This window comes from Nomascus leucogenys, chromosome 5 (assembly GCF_006542625.1).
Source record: "Nomascus leucogenys isolate Asia chromosome 5, Asia_NLE_v1, whole genome shotgun sequence".
Lineage (NCBI taxonomy): Eukaryota > Metazoa > Chordata > Mammalia > Primates > Hylobatidae > Nomascus > Nomascus leucogenys.
Window position 1 is genome coordinate 43,024,635 of NC_044385.1, and position 17,670 is coordinate 43,042,304.

Here is a 17,670-nt window from a genome sequence, read left to right on the forward strand (position 1 = left end):
CTTCTTATATGGTAACATATTAATAATTTATTTAAAATTCTATCAAAAGGCTAAAACAAGATTTTTTTTTCCAATCAGGCATGTCCATTTGTCATTGATACCTATGCAGAAAAATGCAAGCCAAAAATTAAAGCTGTCCATATGGAGGCATGTAGTGGACAACTTGAGAAGGCCATTTGTAAATCTGTTCTTAGCAACGGTGATGCCAAAGTAATGGACGGCTATGAAAATATAATCGTGCATACTTATAGTTGTGACACCTGGATAACGTCAGTTATTGAAAACAAGGTATCAATTATGACGTGGTTTTCCTCATTTTGCTACAAAGCTTACTAATATATTTCATCTTATTCCTTACTCTATTCGTATGTGGTAATTAAGTATCCTGTCACATTAATAATATTTATAATGCATAATTATTTTTTCTGCTCAGGTTTCTAACTCAAACTGGGAGTGGTAATTTTTATATGATTTTTAAAGATTTCCAATTTTTTCTCTTAAAATATTAGGAAAATTAAACACTTGGATATCAATGAAAATAGAGCACAATCTGGGTACAAAGTATTTTATTTAGTTTGTTTCTAAAAGTTTTTATGTATACATAGCTATTTTAATAATAGATATCATGTTTTAAAGAAATATTATAAGCAAAGAAAAAAATTTCAACCCAGCATTTTACACTAACATCGCAGAGATCCTATAAATTATCATTATTTAATGTAACTAAATGTATTCTACTGTCCCAAGACCTGCTTTCATCAAGCTGATTATTTCTACCTTTGGCTCTCTTCCCTGCTATTAATACTATTGATATTATAGGTCAAGAGAATATGAGCATAAATTCTTAGTCAGAAATATCCAGTTCTCTAGAAATTATAAATTTTCATAAAACTTTATATAAGATGGCTAGGTGCTCAGTACTGTTGACTTATTTCTTTTAGGTCCTAGGTGAGACATATTTTTATGCCTGCCATAAATTTCTTAAAATACTTAAGATTTGGCAGCGTTTTTAGTCAACCTGAGAATATATTATGTAACAATTTTAGTCACAATAGGAGCCACCAAAAAGTGTAAAACTTGATCTCTGCGTTCAAGGAGTTTCTGGGCTATAATTGGAAAGACAAAATTAATACTCTTGAAAGACATCAGAGAATAATTAAACGTTACATAATGTGGTACTGTTTGTGTGTGCAATAGGGGTTTTATTCTGTTTCTCTTGTAGTTGTTAATTTGGACCATAGAAGTTGGGGAAGGATTTGTTATGAGGGGGAAGGGAACTGTGATATGGGATTTGAGCACTGAAGGATGACTAGGATTTAGATATGCAGACAGACAGCCTTTAGAAGCAGGGGAAACAGTGTAAGGAGAAATAAGGCGAAGGGTATATATGAAGTATAAAGGAAAGAGTGAGAATATCTGCTTTGCAGAAATAGACGGCTTTATTTGGAGGAGGATTAGGAGGTAAATAACATACAGAATGGATCCAAATTATATATATTATCTTGAAAACAAGATAGAGGAGTTTAGACTTGATTAACTAAGCTTGGGTCCCCACCTAGTAGATTGCAGTTTTCAAATGGACCAATCATGCCTCAGAGGGTGATTCCTAAGATACGTCATGGTTCCCTTTCTGCCCTCTATGTTTTATTAGGGTTAAAAAGGTGAAGGGAGTCACTACCTTACCCCAACCCCTCTGTTCTGCTATCACCTATTAGTTCTCAATTCTCTGCCTCCTTTTTCCTCAAGGAAAATTCAACTCTCTTCACCAAAATGTGATAATAATGTGAACATTTTAGACCTTATTGTTTGCCAGGCATTTACATATATTAGAGCATTTACTTCTCACAACAACCCTATGAAGTAAGTGCTATTCTCATTTTACAAACAGGAAACTGAAGCACAGAGCAGTTAAATAACTTGCACATGATTACACAGCTAAGTAGTAGAAGAGTTGAGAAATAAATTCAGGTAGTCTAACATTATACTACCCCCTTTGTAGTCATTAGGGTATGATCGCAGATTCTTAGTAGGGGAATATTTTTATTCCTGCATTTTTCCCATTTATCAGTGTCATTCGGCTTTCCCTTGCTCCCTATCCATCCTAGAGGCCATTGTCTATTATCTCAGTTGTCACTTCTCCCATAACGTCTTTCTTGAAACCCCAGTCCGAGCTAATGTTCATCTTCTGTGTTTCTATAGATCCTTCTAAATACCTCTGTTACAAGACTGAGCAAAGTGTTTCGTAATTGCCATTTTATTTTGTCTGTCTCCCCTAGAGTGTGAGCTAGGAGTCAGTAATTCTATCTTTTATCTCAGTGCACCTAGACCCTAAAACAATGCCCGATACAAAGTTGATAATAAATATATTTATTTATATATTGTCAATGAAGGAGTAAAAAGATGTTTTAGACATATTAGTTGGAAGGTAGTATTAAAATGAATGGAATTTGAAAAAACTAGAGATAACAACAAAAGAAATAGAGACTATTGTTATCATAAGTCAAGGATGAAATAATGTGACCCTAGTGTCCATAATACCCTGGGAATGAAGATTAAAAGGTAAGTAAATTAAAGTCACATTTAAAAGAAAAAGTTTATATAAATGGTGACAGATTGGAAAGAAAATGAATGAGAAAAAGTAACAAAGTTGAAAGAAGTAGCCAATTTGTATGAATTTGTAGTGCACTATATGATGTTAAAACAGAATTTCAGGGTTTATTCTGAGGCTTATATTTGTCTAATTATTAAAGAAAGGACTAGCAGCTTATGAAATCTTTTTTTATAGTCAGATGAGAAAGTGATTATTCACATCAACAATGAGCTAAGTAAAAACTGTGTAAACAACAGAGGACTCAACATATTTGCAGTAGAAGTGGGACCCAAATCTACAATGGTAATGTATTTTTTCTAATTAAAGCCTTTCGTTTTATGTCTTTGAAAAAAAAATTGCTATTAGTGCTGTGAGTAAACATGTAGATATAAAATGGAGTGGAAAATTATTTTAAGTATGATATTTGTATCAGTATCATTCTATACTCAGAGACAGGAGACTTTGTTTCTAATCCAGTTCTGTCACTGTTTGGTTGAGTGACTATGGGAAGTTCATTTACTTCTATGTTCCAGTCTCTTTAAATGTAAAATTAAGATAATATCACTAGGCTGGGCGTGGTGGCTCACGCCTGTAATCCCAGCACTTTGGGAGGCCGAGGTGGGTGGATCACCTGAGATCAGGAGTTCAAGACCAGCCTAACCAACATGGTGAAACCCCATCTCTACAAAAATACAAAAATTAGCCTGGCGTGGTAGCAGACGCCTGTAATCCCAGCTACTTGGGAGGCTGAGGCAGGAGAATCGCTTGAACCTGGGAGGCAGAGGTTGCAGTGAGCTGAGATAACGCCATTGCACTCCAGCCTGAGTGACAAGAGTGAGACTCCGTCTCAAAAAAAAAAAAAAAAAAGGCCGGGCATGGTGGCTCACGCTTGTAATCCCAGCACTTTGGGAGGCTGAGGCGGGCGGATCACAAGGTCAGGAGAGCGAGACCACGGTGAAACCCCGTCTCTACTAAAAATACAAAAAATTAGCTGGGCGTGGTGGCAGGCGCCTGAAGTCCCAGCTACTCTGAGAGGCTGAGGCAGGAGAATGGTGTGAATCCGGGAGGCGGAGCTTGCAGTGAGTCGAGATTGCGCCACTGCACTCCAGCCTGGGCGACAGAGCGAGACTCCGTCTCAAAAAAAAAATAATAATAATAATAATATCACTAGTTTTATGTACTTCATGAAGTTAAAGATAAAAATAAAATGATGTGCATGAAAGTACTTTTTACATCATATAGAAATGTAAAGTATTAATAGTAACAATAATTTTGATAACCCAAAATGCTTTTATCTGCATTATTAAGATTTTCTAAAGTATCCTGAGAGGGACAATGCCTCTGAGTTTTAGATAAGCAAGTAAGTCAAGAGCTAGAAACAGCTGTAGTTCTGGTATTAGCAGAACTCTGGGTTTCTGATTTAGCCAGGGGTTCAAATTCAGGGACAGATCAATAGAGCTACCTACTGGGCAAGTGAAGGGAGAAAGGAAAAAGTTTCCTATTCTTACCCTTTCTTTCTCCATACTGTCCATAAAATCCTAAAACATTCCAGAACAGGATACAGAGATTATCTTTTCTGTTTCTCCAATTAAGATTTTAGAAAATGCTCTAGGTTTAGCAAGGAAAGGATATTTTCTCCTCTTTCCACCACTCTTCTTTACCCACATTCTCACACACCAACTGACAGCTACTATGTTAGGGTAGAATTTAGACTGGATTATCCTGTTAGACCTCAGATCATAGATTGCTAGTCTCTGCTAAGGACAAATATTGTAGAATTTTATCTGTACAGGGATATTCTTATACAAGGCCTAGAAATGTTGTCCTATTTCAAAATTAGCCAAAAGTAACAATATATAAAAAGAGAGTAAAAGCTTTCTATTTTTATGTGCAGGTTTGTCAACATGTAATGCCTCTGAATGAACGACAAGAATGGATATATTATTGTATATATTCTCTTATTTCTTAAATAATTATACTTAGAACTTACCAAACTAAGAATTACTTCAGATTTAGTCTTATTTATTAAACAACTAAATGCTACTTGATTTAACTGATGTACCTAAATAATAATCTATTCAATTTATATGCAGTTTCATTTTATGTCCATGTTATATGCTTTATTATTAAAATATAAATAGTGCTTTCATTGTGTGGTGTTCTTATTTAGTAGGAAATCTTTTTTTTTTTTTTTTTTCAGCAATAAGGCTGTTTATTTCACGTGGGTGCAGGCGGGCTGAGTCTGAAAAGAGAGTCAGCAAAGGGAGATAAGGGTGGGGCCATTTTATAGGATTTGGGTAGGTAAAGGAAAATTACAGTCAAAGGGGGTTGTTCTCTGGCGGGCAGGGGCGGGAGTCACAAGGTGCTCAGTAGGGGAGCTTTTGAGCCAGGAGAAGGAATTTCACAAGGTAATGTCATCAGTTAAGGCAGGAACAGGCCATTTTCACTTCTTTTGTGGTGGAATGTCATCAGTTAAGGCAGGAACTGGCCATCTAGATGTGTACGTGCAGGTCACAGGGGATATGATGGCTTAGCTTGGGCTCAGAGGCCTGACATTCCTGTCTTCTTACATTAATAAGAAAAATAAAACAAAATAGTGTTGAAGTGTTGGGGCGGTGAAAATTTTTGGGGGTGGTATGGAGAGATAATGCCGGGTGATGTTTCTCAGGGCTGCTTCAAGTGGGATTAGGGGTGGCGTGGGAACATAGAGTGGGAGAGATTAAGCTGAAGGAAGATTTTGTGGTAAGGGGTGATATTGTGGGGTTATTAGAAGAAACATTTGTTGTATAGAATTATTGGTGATGGCCTGGATACAGTTTTGTATGAATTGAAAAACTAAACGGAATAAGAGAAGGAGAAAAACAGGTATTAAAAGACTAAGAATTGGGAGGACCCAGGACATCCAATTAGAGAGTGCCCAAGGAGGTTCAGCATAGCCCTGCCAGCAAAGATTATTTATTTACTTTAAGAGGGAGTTAAGAGAGGCCGTTTAGGGATAGCACCAGGAGATATCAGCTGTGATGGCTTGGGGAAACAGTGTAAACCAGCAGTGTAAACAAGAGTAGGGCATTTATGAGTGGTTGAGAATGGTGAATAGGAGTATGACTAGACAGAAGATAGTAGGGATGACAAGTTTTTTGGGGCACAGTCCAAGTTGGTCTGGTGTCTGGAATGAGACTGGGGCCTAATAAAAAGGAGCGTCCATACAGGAGCTCAAATGGGCTGTACCCTGAAGCATTCCGAGGACAGGCCTGAATTCTGAGAAGGGAAAGTGGTAAAAGTATTGTCCAGTCCTTTTTAAGTTGGTGGCTAAGCTTGGTGAGGTGTGTTTTTAAAAGACCATCAGTTCGCTGAATACCAAGAGCCTGAGAATCTGCTTGGGTGATTTGACTAATAAAGGCCGGTCAGTTATCGGATTGTATAGAGGTGGGAAGGCCAAACCGAGGAATTATGTCTGACAGAAGGGAAGAAATGACTGTGGTGGCCTTCTCAGACCCTGTGGGAAAGGCCTCTACCCATCCAGTGAAAGTGTCTACCAAGAGGTATTTTAGTTTCCTGACTCGAGGCATGTGAGTAAAGTCAATTTGCCAGTCCTGGGCGGGGGGCAAATCCCTGAGCTTGACGTGTAGGGAAGGGAGGGGGCCTGAACAATCCCTGAGAGGTAGTAGAATAGCAGCTGGAACACTGAGAAGTGATTTCCTTGAGGATAGATTCCCACAATGGAAAAGAAATGAGAGGTTCTAAGAGGTGGGCTAGTGGCTTGTAACCTACATGGAAGAGGTTATGAAATGATGACAGAATAGAATGGGCCTGTGAGACTGGAAGGAGATATTTTCTTTGGTCCGAGAACCATTTGCCTTGTGTGGGAAGAGATAGGTGGAAGTTTCAGTGAGGGAGTAGGTGGGAGTGGCCAGATGAGAAGGAAGAAAACTGCCATGAGGGATAGAAATTGGAACAGGGCTAGCTGCTTTTTTTAGCCATCTTATCAGCATAAGCATTGTCCTGAGCGATGGGATCTGATGCCTTTTGATGGCCTTTGCAGTGAATGACTCCAGCTTCCTTTGGAAGTAAAGTGGCTTTGAGAAGAGTTTTTATTAAAGAGGCATTAATGATGGAGGACCCTTGCTTAGTGAGGAAATTTCTTTCTGCCCGTATAACAGCATGGTGGTGCAAGATATGGAAGGCATATTTAGAGTCAGTAGAAATATTGACGCGTAGTCCTTTTGCAAGAGCGAGGGCTCGAGTTAAGGCAGGGAGTTCGGCTTGCTGAGAGGTAGTGGAGCGGGGCAGAAAGTATATACTATATTTTCTCTTGGAAGGGTAGTTGGATAAAATGAGTGGAAAATTAAAATGAATTTACATGTATGAATATTTCTGAATTCTTTAGCATATTTATAAATTCATACTAGAAATATAAAAATTAAGTCTCATTACTATTCAATTCTGTTTACCCAGATGTTTTTATTTCATTAGCAAATTAAAAAAACTAATTATCTAACATGCAGTTTTAAATTATAGACTTCCATGATCACTGTAACTCCTTCCAACTTTAAAGTTTTATAGTTCTAATATTTTAAAACAAATTTAAAGGTTAAGTATCAAGTACTGTTTTATATATATATATATATATATATATATATATATATATGTCATGCCATGTTCTTAAATTACTATATTTAGTAATTTTATTGATTTTATATTAGATATTGGGGTAGAGTTTTTTTTAAAAAGTCAGTGGCCTTTTAAAATCTTTTTGGTTTAGGTTAAATATGAAGCAGAAACTTAATATATTATATACTACACTAATATTTTGGATATAATCCAAGAAAATGGATGTGTATTTACGATTTTGGCCACCAGAGGGTAAGCATATTATTTATTAGGGAGATGGATAGTATTATATTTCTCCGCACTGTGTTAGGTCCTTTATGACTTCTAAGACTACTTTTGGCAAACTGTATTGGACACTATGGCTATATGCATATCCAGGTATATAACACCCATTTTTTTTGAGACAGAGTCTTGCTCTGTCACTCAGGCTGGACTGCAGTGGTGCTATCTCAGCTCACTGCAGCCTTGTTTTTCTGGGCTCAGGTGATTCTTCCACCTCAGCCTTCCGAGTAGCTGGTACTACAGGCCCGTGCTACCACACCCAGCTCATTTTCATATTTTTTTTTTGTAGAGGTGGGGTTTTGCCATGTTGCCCAGGCTGCTCTAAAACTCCTGGGGTCAAGCGATCGGGTGCCTCGGCCTCTCAAAGTGCTGAGATTACAGGCATGAGACACTGCCCCCAGCCAACACCCATTCTTATTAGAGAACATATTCTAATTTATAACGTGGATACTAAGTCTTTTTCTCCTGATGAGTCTTCATGAGTTTGCAAGTTTAAGAGCATTCAAAGTTAGCCCTGCTATCTTTACGTAGTCTTACAAACCCTATCTTTGATGCTCAGCCTAGCTTAATTTCTGGGGGAAAAAAGAACTGTGTAATGATTTGAGGAAAAATAAAGCAAATAGTGGACCTGATTTAGAGGATATAGATGAGATTCATGTGGTGAGGTAATGTGTGAGCCAGGAACTCTAGGAATCATTATTGAAAGTCTGAGGGGTAGGCCTGACACGGTGGCTCACGCCTGTCATCTCAGCACTTGGGAGGCCGAGGCTGGCAGATCACCTGAGCTCGGGAGTTCGAGACCAGCCTGGCCAACATGATGAAACTCTGTCTCTACTAAAAATATAAAAATTAGCTAGGTGTGCTGGCGGACGCCTGTAATCCCAGCTACTTGGGAGACTGAGGCAGGAGAATCCCTTGAACCCTGGAGGCAGAGGTTGCAGTGAGCCGAGATCGCATCATTGCATTCCAGCCTGGGCGACATGAGTGAAACTCTGTCTCAAAAACAACAACAACAAAAAACAGAAAATAACAAAGTCTGAGGGGGGCAAAGAATTTTGGTTGCTTTGAAGTGTCTATACTTGTTACCCATGGCTAGCACTGTGTAAAGAAATGGAGAATAAGATACCCTCAATTCTTATGAGTAATTCACAAGCTGTCTATATTTGTGATATTTGACCAAAGTCAGTTTGTACTTTAATAATAAATACTCTTGACCGGGTGTGGTGGCTCACCCTGTAATCCCAACACTTTGGGAGGCTGAGGTATGTGGATCATCTGAGGTCAGGAGTTCAAGACCAGCCTGGCCAACCTGGTGAAACCCCGTCTCTACTAAAAATAAAATTAAAAAAAAAAAAATTAGCTGGGCGTGGTGGCGGGCACCTGTAATAATCCCAGCTACTCAGGAGGCTGAGGCAGGAGAATCACTTGAACCCGGGAGGCGGAGTTTGCAGTGAGCTGAGATCGCCCCACTGCACTCCAGCCTGGGTGACAGAGAGAGACTCTGTCTCAATAAATAAATAAATAAATAAATAAATAAATAATAATAATAATAAGTGCTGTTGGCTGGGTGCTGTGGCTCATGCCTGTAATCCCAGCATTTTGAGAGGCCGAGGCAGGCGGATCACAAGATCAGGAGTTCGAACCAGCCTGGCCAATATGGTGAAACCCCGTCTCTACTAAAAATACAAAAATCAGTCAGGCGTGGTGGTGTGTATCTGTAGTTCCAGCTACTTGGGAGGCTAAGGTGGGAGAATCGTTTGAACCCAGGAGGCTGAGGTTGCAGTGAGCTGAGATCTGCCACTGACTCCAGCCTGGGTGACAGAGTGAGACTCAAAAAAAAGGAGTACTTTTTTTTTTTTCACCCAATACATTTCTAAAAATATATATGAATATTTAACAAAAAAGACTTACATATGATAAAGGAGTTGGAGTATGGTTCCATTTCTCAAAAATTAAATATTTTTCAACTTCTTTTAGACAGAGTTGATAAATATGCAACATTTAATACATATTCTTAATTCTATTCTTACCTTTTCAATTGAATACAAGAGTAAGCAAGTTAAATTCAAGGCCAGCTTAAGTTCAATTATCTGATTCAGGCTAATGTCAGCATGTTATGAAAATGAAATGGTTCCAGAATGCCAGTATTGTAAGCTTTCTGGCAATTTCTGATATAGTATGCAGAATTACTAAAAAGTAAATTTCTCTCTGCCTTTTTAAATACCCATTACAAAAGTGTCCAGAATTGGCTTTTGAAAAAAAAGTTTTTTCTTAGTAGAGAGGTAAAAATAGGAGTAGACTAGGCTAGGGAATAGTACACAGGGACATCCAATTAGCATGTATCTATTACATATTAATTAGTTATAATAAATAAGTAGTAGATATCATCTCTGTCCTCAGGACGAGAAAGCTAAGGAAATGAGTTACATGTTAACCTATGAGGGAATAATAAATCTTAATAAATGCCAATCATTAAGCATTAAACTAATGATGTGAATATGGAAACAGAAGAGGAGGGGAAGGCTTGACCAATTTAGGGGATATAGATGAAAGGAGATGAAAGTCTGTTGGAGGACTGAAGGAACGAAGTTTAGTTTGAAGCTAAGTAGTGCTTTGATTTGTTTTTACTCATGTAATGTAATGTATTTTAAAATTTAAATAATATAAAAAGAGGACACATTTTAATAACTATTAAAGGAAATGAGGCATAGTCTTTAAAATACTAAGTAGTACTACACTAAAATGTTAGATTAAGTTTGACAGTGTTAGAGCAAGTTTGGACAAGTTGGAAAAATGAATGTGGGCTGGAAGAATCAGGGGAGCCTGAACTGAACTTTAAGTGACCTTCAAGAGATAGGAGGAATTTAGAAAGAGGAGAGGAAATGGAAATTTAAGGTATTTTCTAATGTTTTTCACTTTTCCTAGAATGTTATTGTATCTTTGCCTATTAATATAAGCAATAGATCAATCATATATAAATTGAGTCCCTAATGTGTGCAAAGTCTTGTTTTAATTATTGCTTATATAGAGGTGAACAAGCCAGACATTGCTCCTGCCCTCATTATACATAGTCTATCAGAGAAGATAGATTGTGAACAAGTATTACAGTCTGTACCTCTAACATACATTTTTTAAATGCCTCATCCTTCATGAAACCTTTAATTTTTTTCTCAGCCCAGAAGAAACTGTTCTACTTTTTGAACTTCTATTTTAAAACTAATACTTTTTTCCTGTGGGGTTTTTATTTCAGATCAAAAAAATATATATCATACAGTAAATTTGACCCTTTTTTGATGGGTTGGGGGAAGCTTTCACAGTTCTATTAATGTAACACATGTATAGATTCATATAACTACCACCACAATCAAGATACAGAGCAGTCCCATCACTAAAAAACTCCCTCACGTTATTTCTTAGAGTCACATCCCCATGACCTTACCCCTATGCATACTCCTATCCCCTGGCAACCACTATTCTATTCTCATCACTCTAGTTTTGTTTTTGAGAATGTTGTATAAGTGGAATCATGCAGTATGTAACCTTTTGAGACTGAATCCTTGTATTCAGCATAATGCCTTTGACAATCATCCAAATTGTATGTATCAATCGTTTGTTCCCTTTATTGCTGAGTAGTATTTTATTATATGATTGTATTACAGTTTATTTATACATTCATCTGCTGGGTGGTTTCCAGTTTTTGGTAACTTAATAGAACTGCTATAAAGTTCATCTGCAGATTTTTACATGAACATAAGTTTTTATTCCTCTATAGTAGATACCCACAGGTAGTACTGCTGGATCATATGGTAAATATATGTTTGACTTTTTTTTTTTTTTTTGAGACGGAGTCTCGCTCCGTCGCCCAGGCTGGAGTGCAGTGGCGCAATCTCGGCTCACTGCAAGCTCCGCCTCCCGGGTTCACGCCATTCTCCTGCCTCAGCCTCTCCGAGTAGCTGGGACTACAGGCGCCCGCCACCACGCCCGGCTAATTTTTTGTATTTTTAGTAGAGACGGGGTTTCACCGTGGTCTCGATCTCCTGACGTCGTGATCTGCCCGCCTCGGCCTCCCAAAGTGCTGGGATTACAAGCGTGAGCCACTGCGCCCGGCCATATGTTTGACTTTTTAAGAAACCGCCAAAGTGTTTTCCAGATTGGCTGTACCATTTTGCACTTCCAGCAGCAATGTAGGAGAATTCCAGTTATTCTGCATCCTTATCAGTACTTGGTATTGTCTGCATTTTTAATTTTAGCCATTATAATAGATGTGCAGTGGTATCTCATTGTGATTTTAGTTTGTATTTCACTAATGGCTAATGATGTTGAACAACTTTTCATAGGCTTCTTTGTCATCTGCATACATAGTATACTTTTTGATGGGGTGCTTCTTCAAGCCTTTTGCCCATTTGAAATTAGGTTGTTTGTTTTTCTTACTGTTGAGTTTTGAGTTTCGTTTTCTTACCATTTGATTCTTTATAAATTCTGGATATGTCTTTTATTGGATATGTTATCTGAAAGTATTTTCCTCTCTTCTGTAGATAGTCTTTTTGTTCTCTTAACTGGATCGTATAGAAAGTGAAAGTTTTACATTTTGATGAAGTCCAATTAATCAGTTTTTCCTTTAATGGATTATGCATTTGGTGTCAAGTTAGAAGTTGTTGTCTAACCCCAGGTCACAAAGATTTTTCTTCTGCTTTCTTCTAAAAGTTGTATAGTTTTACTTCATACATTTATATGTATGATACCTTTTGAGTTAATTTTTGTATGAGTTCTGAGGTTTAGGTTGAGGTCCATTTTTTTTCATATGGATGTCAGTTATTCCAATATCATCAGTTGAAAAGATTATCCTTTCTCCATTAAATTGCTCTTGTACCTTTGTTGAAAAATTCACTGGTCATATAGAACCATATCTTTGCATGAGTCTATTTCTGAACTCTATTCTGTTCCATTGATCGATGTGTCTTTGCCTTCACTAATACTACATTGTCCTGATTACAGTAGCTTCATTGTAAGTCTTATATTCAGGTAACATGATTTCCCCAATGGTATTGTTCTTTTCCAGAATCATCTTAGCTATTTTAGTTTCTTTCCCTTTTCATATAAATTTTAGAACTAGCTTGTTTATATCTACAAAAAATAAATCCTGCTGGGATTTTAACTGGTATTGTGTCAACTGTATTGATCATTTGGGGGGAACTGGCATGTTTATTATGTTGACTCTTCCAATTCATGAACATAGTATTGCTCTCCACTTATGTAGGTTTTATTTCTTTGATCAGCATTTTGTAGTTTTCAGCACACAGATCTTATATATCCTTTATTAGATTTATACCTAAATATTTTATTTTTATGAGCTGTATTTTTCAGTTTTCAGCTGTGCATTGCTAATATGTAACAATACGATTGATTTTTATATGTTGGCTTTATATCCTGAGACCCTTGTTAAACTCATTTATTTGTCTCAGGAAGGTTTTTTTTTTTTTTAATTGTGTTTTATATATTCCTTGGGATTTTCTACTTAGAAAAGCATGTAATCTGCAAATGGGGACAGTTTCATTTCTTTCTTTCCTATCCATATGACTTTTATGTCTTTTTTCTTGCCTTACTGCATTGGCTAAGACTTCCCATTAAGATATCAAATAAGAACAATGACAGTGGATATCCTTTCCTTGCTCACAATCTTAGTGGGGAAAGCATTCAGTCTTTTACCACTATTTTATGTTAGCTGTGGATGTTTTTGTAGATGCCCTTAATTAGGTTATAGAAGTTACTTCTCTTTAGTTCGCTGAGAGTTTTTATTAAGAATGGATGCTGAGCCAGGAGCAGTGGCTTCTGGCTGTAGTCCTAGCTACTCAGGAGGCTCATGCAGGAGGATCACTTGAGCCTGGGCATTCAAGAATCCCGTCTCTTAAAAAAAAAAAAAGAAAGAAAAAAAAAGGTGGATGCTCAATGTTGTGAAATATTTTTTTCTACCTCAATTGATGTGGTTGTATGGTTGGTTTTTCTTCTTTAGACTGTTAATATGGTACCTTACACTGACTGATTTTCAAATTTGAACCAGCCTTTCATTTCTAAGATAAATTCCACTTAATTGTGATATGTTATTCTTTTTATGTATTTTGGATTTCAATTTGCTAATACAGTTGACCCTTGAACAACATTGGGTTTGAACTTCATGGGTCCCCTTATATGTGGATTTTTTCAATAAATAAATTGGAAAATTTTTTGGAGATTTGCGACATTTTGAAAAAACTCACTGCATAGCCTAGAAATAACCAAGAAAGCAAGAAAAAGTTAGGTATGTCATGAATGCATAAAATATATGTAGATAGTGGCCTGTTTTATCATTTATTACATAAAATCTACACATACATAAAATCTATTATAAAAAGTTAAAATTTATCAAAACTTATGCACATAAACACAGACTACACGTGGTGCCATTCATAGTCGAGACAAATGTAAACAAATGTAAAGATGCAGTATTAAATCATAACTATAAAATTAACTGTAGTACATTAACAAATGTAAAGATGCAGTATTAAATCATAACTATAAAATTAACTGTAGTACATATTGCACTATTGTAATAATAGTGAACTCAAGTGTTGTGAGTATCCACTGAAAACGCCACATGCTGTGATGCTAAACTGTGAGAGCAGCTTGTCTCTCCAGTAAATTGCATATCAAAGTAAAGAAATGATCTCATAGTTCTTATGTATTTTTCATTGTATTTAATGGAATATTGTAACCCTTGTCTAACACTATGGGACCCATTCAAAATGCCACTAGTGACATTAGTGATGCCAGAAAGTGCTCCTAAAAAGCATAGCAAAGTCATGACATTACAAGAAAAAGTTGAATTGCTTGATATGCATTGTGGATTGAGGTTTGCAGATGTGGTTGCCTGCCATTTCAACATAAATTAATAAAACATAAGGACCATTATAAAAACAGAAAAGGAAATTCATGACACTGTTGCTGCAGCTATGCCAGGAGGCATGAAAACTTTGCCCTTTTTGCAAAATGCCTTTTCGTCTCATATTGGAAATGCAGCTTTTATGTGGGTACAGGATTGCTATAAGGAAGTCATACCTGTAAATTAACAGGATTAAAAAAAAAGTGAAGTCATTATATGACAAAGCAAAAGGAATTTTTTTGGGTTTTTTTGAGATGCAGTCTCGCTCTGCCTCCCAGGCTGGAATGCAGTGGTGTCATCTCAGCTCACTGCAACTTCTGCCTCCTGGGTTCAACAATTTTCCTGCCTCAGCCTCCCGAGTAGCTGGGACTACAGGTGTATGCCACCATGCCCAGCTAATTTTTGTATTCTTGGTAGAGATGGGGTTTCACCATGTTGGCCAGGCTGGTCTCGAACTTCTGACCTCAGGTAATCCACCTACCTCGGCCTCCCAAAGTGTTGGGATTACAGGCGTGAGCCACCGCACCCAGCCATGCAAAAGGAAGTTGAAGGATATAAAGCTCAAAAATTTAGTGCCAGCAAAGGATGGTTTGATAAGTTTTGAAAGAGATTTGACTTAAAAAGTGGCAAGATAACAGGAGAAGCAGCTTCTGCCAACAAAGAAGGATCAGATGAGTTCTCAGATACTATTAAGAAAATCATTGAGGAGGAATGATATCTGCCTGAACAGGTTTTTAATACAGACTAATGTGTTCTATTCTGAAAAAACATGCCACAGAAGACATTTATTAGTAAGTAAGGGAAGCAAGCACCAGGATTTAAGGCAGGAAGGGATAACAAACTCTACATTTTATGAATGCAGTCACGTTTATGATCAAGATTGCCCTTATCTATAAAGCTGCTAAACTCTCCCCCTACAATGTCCTACCCTCCCCAGCCTTGAAGGGAAAAGATAAACACCAGCTGCCAGTCTTTTGGTTGTACAGCAAGAAGGTCTGTACAACAAGAACCCTTTTTCTAGATTGGTTCCATCAATGCTTTGTCGCTGAACTCAGGAAGTACTTTGCCAGTAAGCAACCACCTTTTAAAGTTCTTTTGATCTGGCACAATGCCCCTGGCCACACGGAACCCCATGATTCAACACTGAAGGTGTCAATGAGGCCTACTTGCTCCCCAAAACAAGGTTCCTAATTCAACCTATAGATTGGGGGTCATGAGGGCCTTTAAGGCTCATTTCACATGGGAGGTACTCTGTGGAAAGGAATGTCAACACTATGGATGGGAACCCCCAGTAGAGAGAAACCATGATCTGAAGCTGAGATGGCCTTTTAGAAAAGAAAACTATGTAAAAATAAAAGACAAAGATTAAAACAACAATAATAAAAGGACATCATAAGAGTCTATAAGGATAATACCATTGATTATGCTACAGAAAAAGCCATGAAAGTCATCAAACCTGAAACAATAAATTCCTGATGGAGAAAACTGTGTCCAGATGTTGTGCATCATTTCACAGAATTTATGACAGACCTAATCAAAGAAATGAAAGACGTGGATATGGCAAAAAAAAAAAAAAGAAAGGTAGGAGGTGAAAGGTTTTAAGATATGGATCTTGGAGAAATTCAAGACACCACACCAGAGGAGTTAAGACAACAGGAGAGAGTTGAGTGATTCTGAACCAGTGCCAAATGATGAGGAAGAAGACATAGAAGAAGCAGTGCCAGGAAACAAAATGACATGAGACAGTCTGGCGTAAGGGTTCTGATTATTCAAGATCACTTTTGACTTCTTTTGCAACGTGGAAACTAGAGCAAACAGTGGAAGATGGATTGTACTGTATAGAAATATTTTTAGAGAAATAAGAAAGTAAAAAAGACAGACAAAAATTACAGTGTAGCTGGATGTGGTGGCTCATGCCTATATCTCAGCACTTTGGGAGGCTGAGGTGGAAGGACTGCTTGAGGACAGGAGTTCAAAATCAGCCTGGGCAACATAGTAAGGCATTGTCTCTACAAAAAATAAAATTAGCCGGGCATGGTGGCACACACCTGTAGTCCCGGCTACTCATGAGGCTGAGGCCAGAGGATCACTTAAGCCCAGGAGTTCGAGGCTGCAGTGAGCTATGATTGCACCACTGCAATCCAGCCTGGGCGATGGAGCAAGATCTTGTCTTGAAAAAAGAAAAAAATTACAGTGTATTTCCAAGTTACACCAAGTGTGCCTGCCTCTTCTGCTTCTGCTACTCTTGAGACAGCAAGACCAACTTCTCTTCTTCCACCTCCTATTCAACATGGAGATAATGAGGATGAAGACTTTTATGATGATCCACTTTCACTTAATGAACAGTAAGTATATGTTCTCTTATGATAACAAATAACATTTTCCTTTCTCAAGCTAACTTTATTATGTTCCATAAGGCTTCTGGTCAACATAGGCTATTAGTAGTTAAGTTTGGGGGGAGTCAAAAGTTATGGATAGATTTTCCACTTGGCGGGGTGGTTGGCATTCGTAACCCCCATATTATTTCAGGGTCAACTGTACATTGTTGAGCATTTTTGTGACTGCATAAAATGGATGTTGGTCTGTAGTTTTCTTAACGTGGAAATGTCTTTGTCTTGTTTGGGTATCAGAGTAATTCTGGCCTCATAAGATGAGTTGGGAATGCTTTCTCGTTTTCTGGAAAAGACTGTAAAATTGGTGTTATTTCTTTAAATGTTCGCTTGAATTTCTCATTAGAAACATCTAGGCATGGAGATTTATTTTGGAAGAGGTTTTTAAATACAAATTCAATTTCTTTAACAGCTACAGGATATTCAGCTTACCTATTCTTGGTTGAGTTTTGGTAGTTTGTAGCTTTTGAGGATTTGGTCCATTTTATCTAAGTTGTCACATTTATGTGCATAGAATGTTTTAAAATTGTCAGTGCAGTCTGTAGTGATATCCCTTTTTCATTTCTGATGTTAATAAAATGTGTCTTCTCTCTTTGTTGGTCTTGCTGGAGGTTTGTCATTTTTATTGATCTTTTAAAAGAAAAGTTTTATTGATTTTATTTAGTTTTATTGATTTTCTCTTTGTTTTTAATTTTGTTGATTTCTGCTCTTACCTTTATTCATTCCTTCTTTCTGCTTACCCTGGGATTACTTGTTCTTTTCCTAGTTTCTTAAGGTAGAAACTTAGATTATTGATTTCAGATCTTGCTTTTTAATGTTAGCTTTAAAAATCAGTACCTTTTTGTAGCTTATACTTTGTATATTTTATTAATTTGTGTACA

General features: G+C 37.3%; 1 protein-coding gene across 3 annotated transcripts in view; it reads left to right on the forward strand.

The window, feature by feature from the left end:
- EFCAB7 (EF-hand calcium binding domain 7) overlaps positions 1–17,383 on the forward strand; it is a 65,211-nt gene extending 47,828 nt beyond the window's left edge. For 2 of the 3 annotated variants that reach the window (XM_030812940.1, XM_030812939.1), the window contains exons 12-14: positions 79–288; positions 2,786–2,893; positions 4,485–4,739. In XM_030812940.1, the coding sequence (XP_030668800.1) occupies positions 79–288; positions 2,786–2,893; positions 4,485–4,559 (393 nt within the window). In that variant the 3' untranslated portion in view covers positions 4,560–4,739. Of the gene's footprint in view, positions 1–78; positions 289–2,785; positions 2,894–4,484; positions 4,740–15,336 lie in introns of those variants that run through there. The other variant, XM_030812941.1, reaches the window with a different exon arrangement.
- Positions 17,384–17,670: the final 287 nt, after the last annotated feature.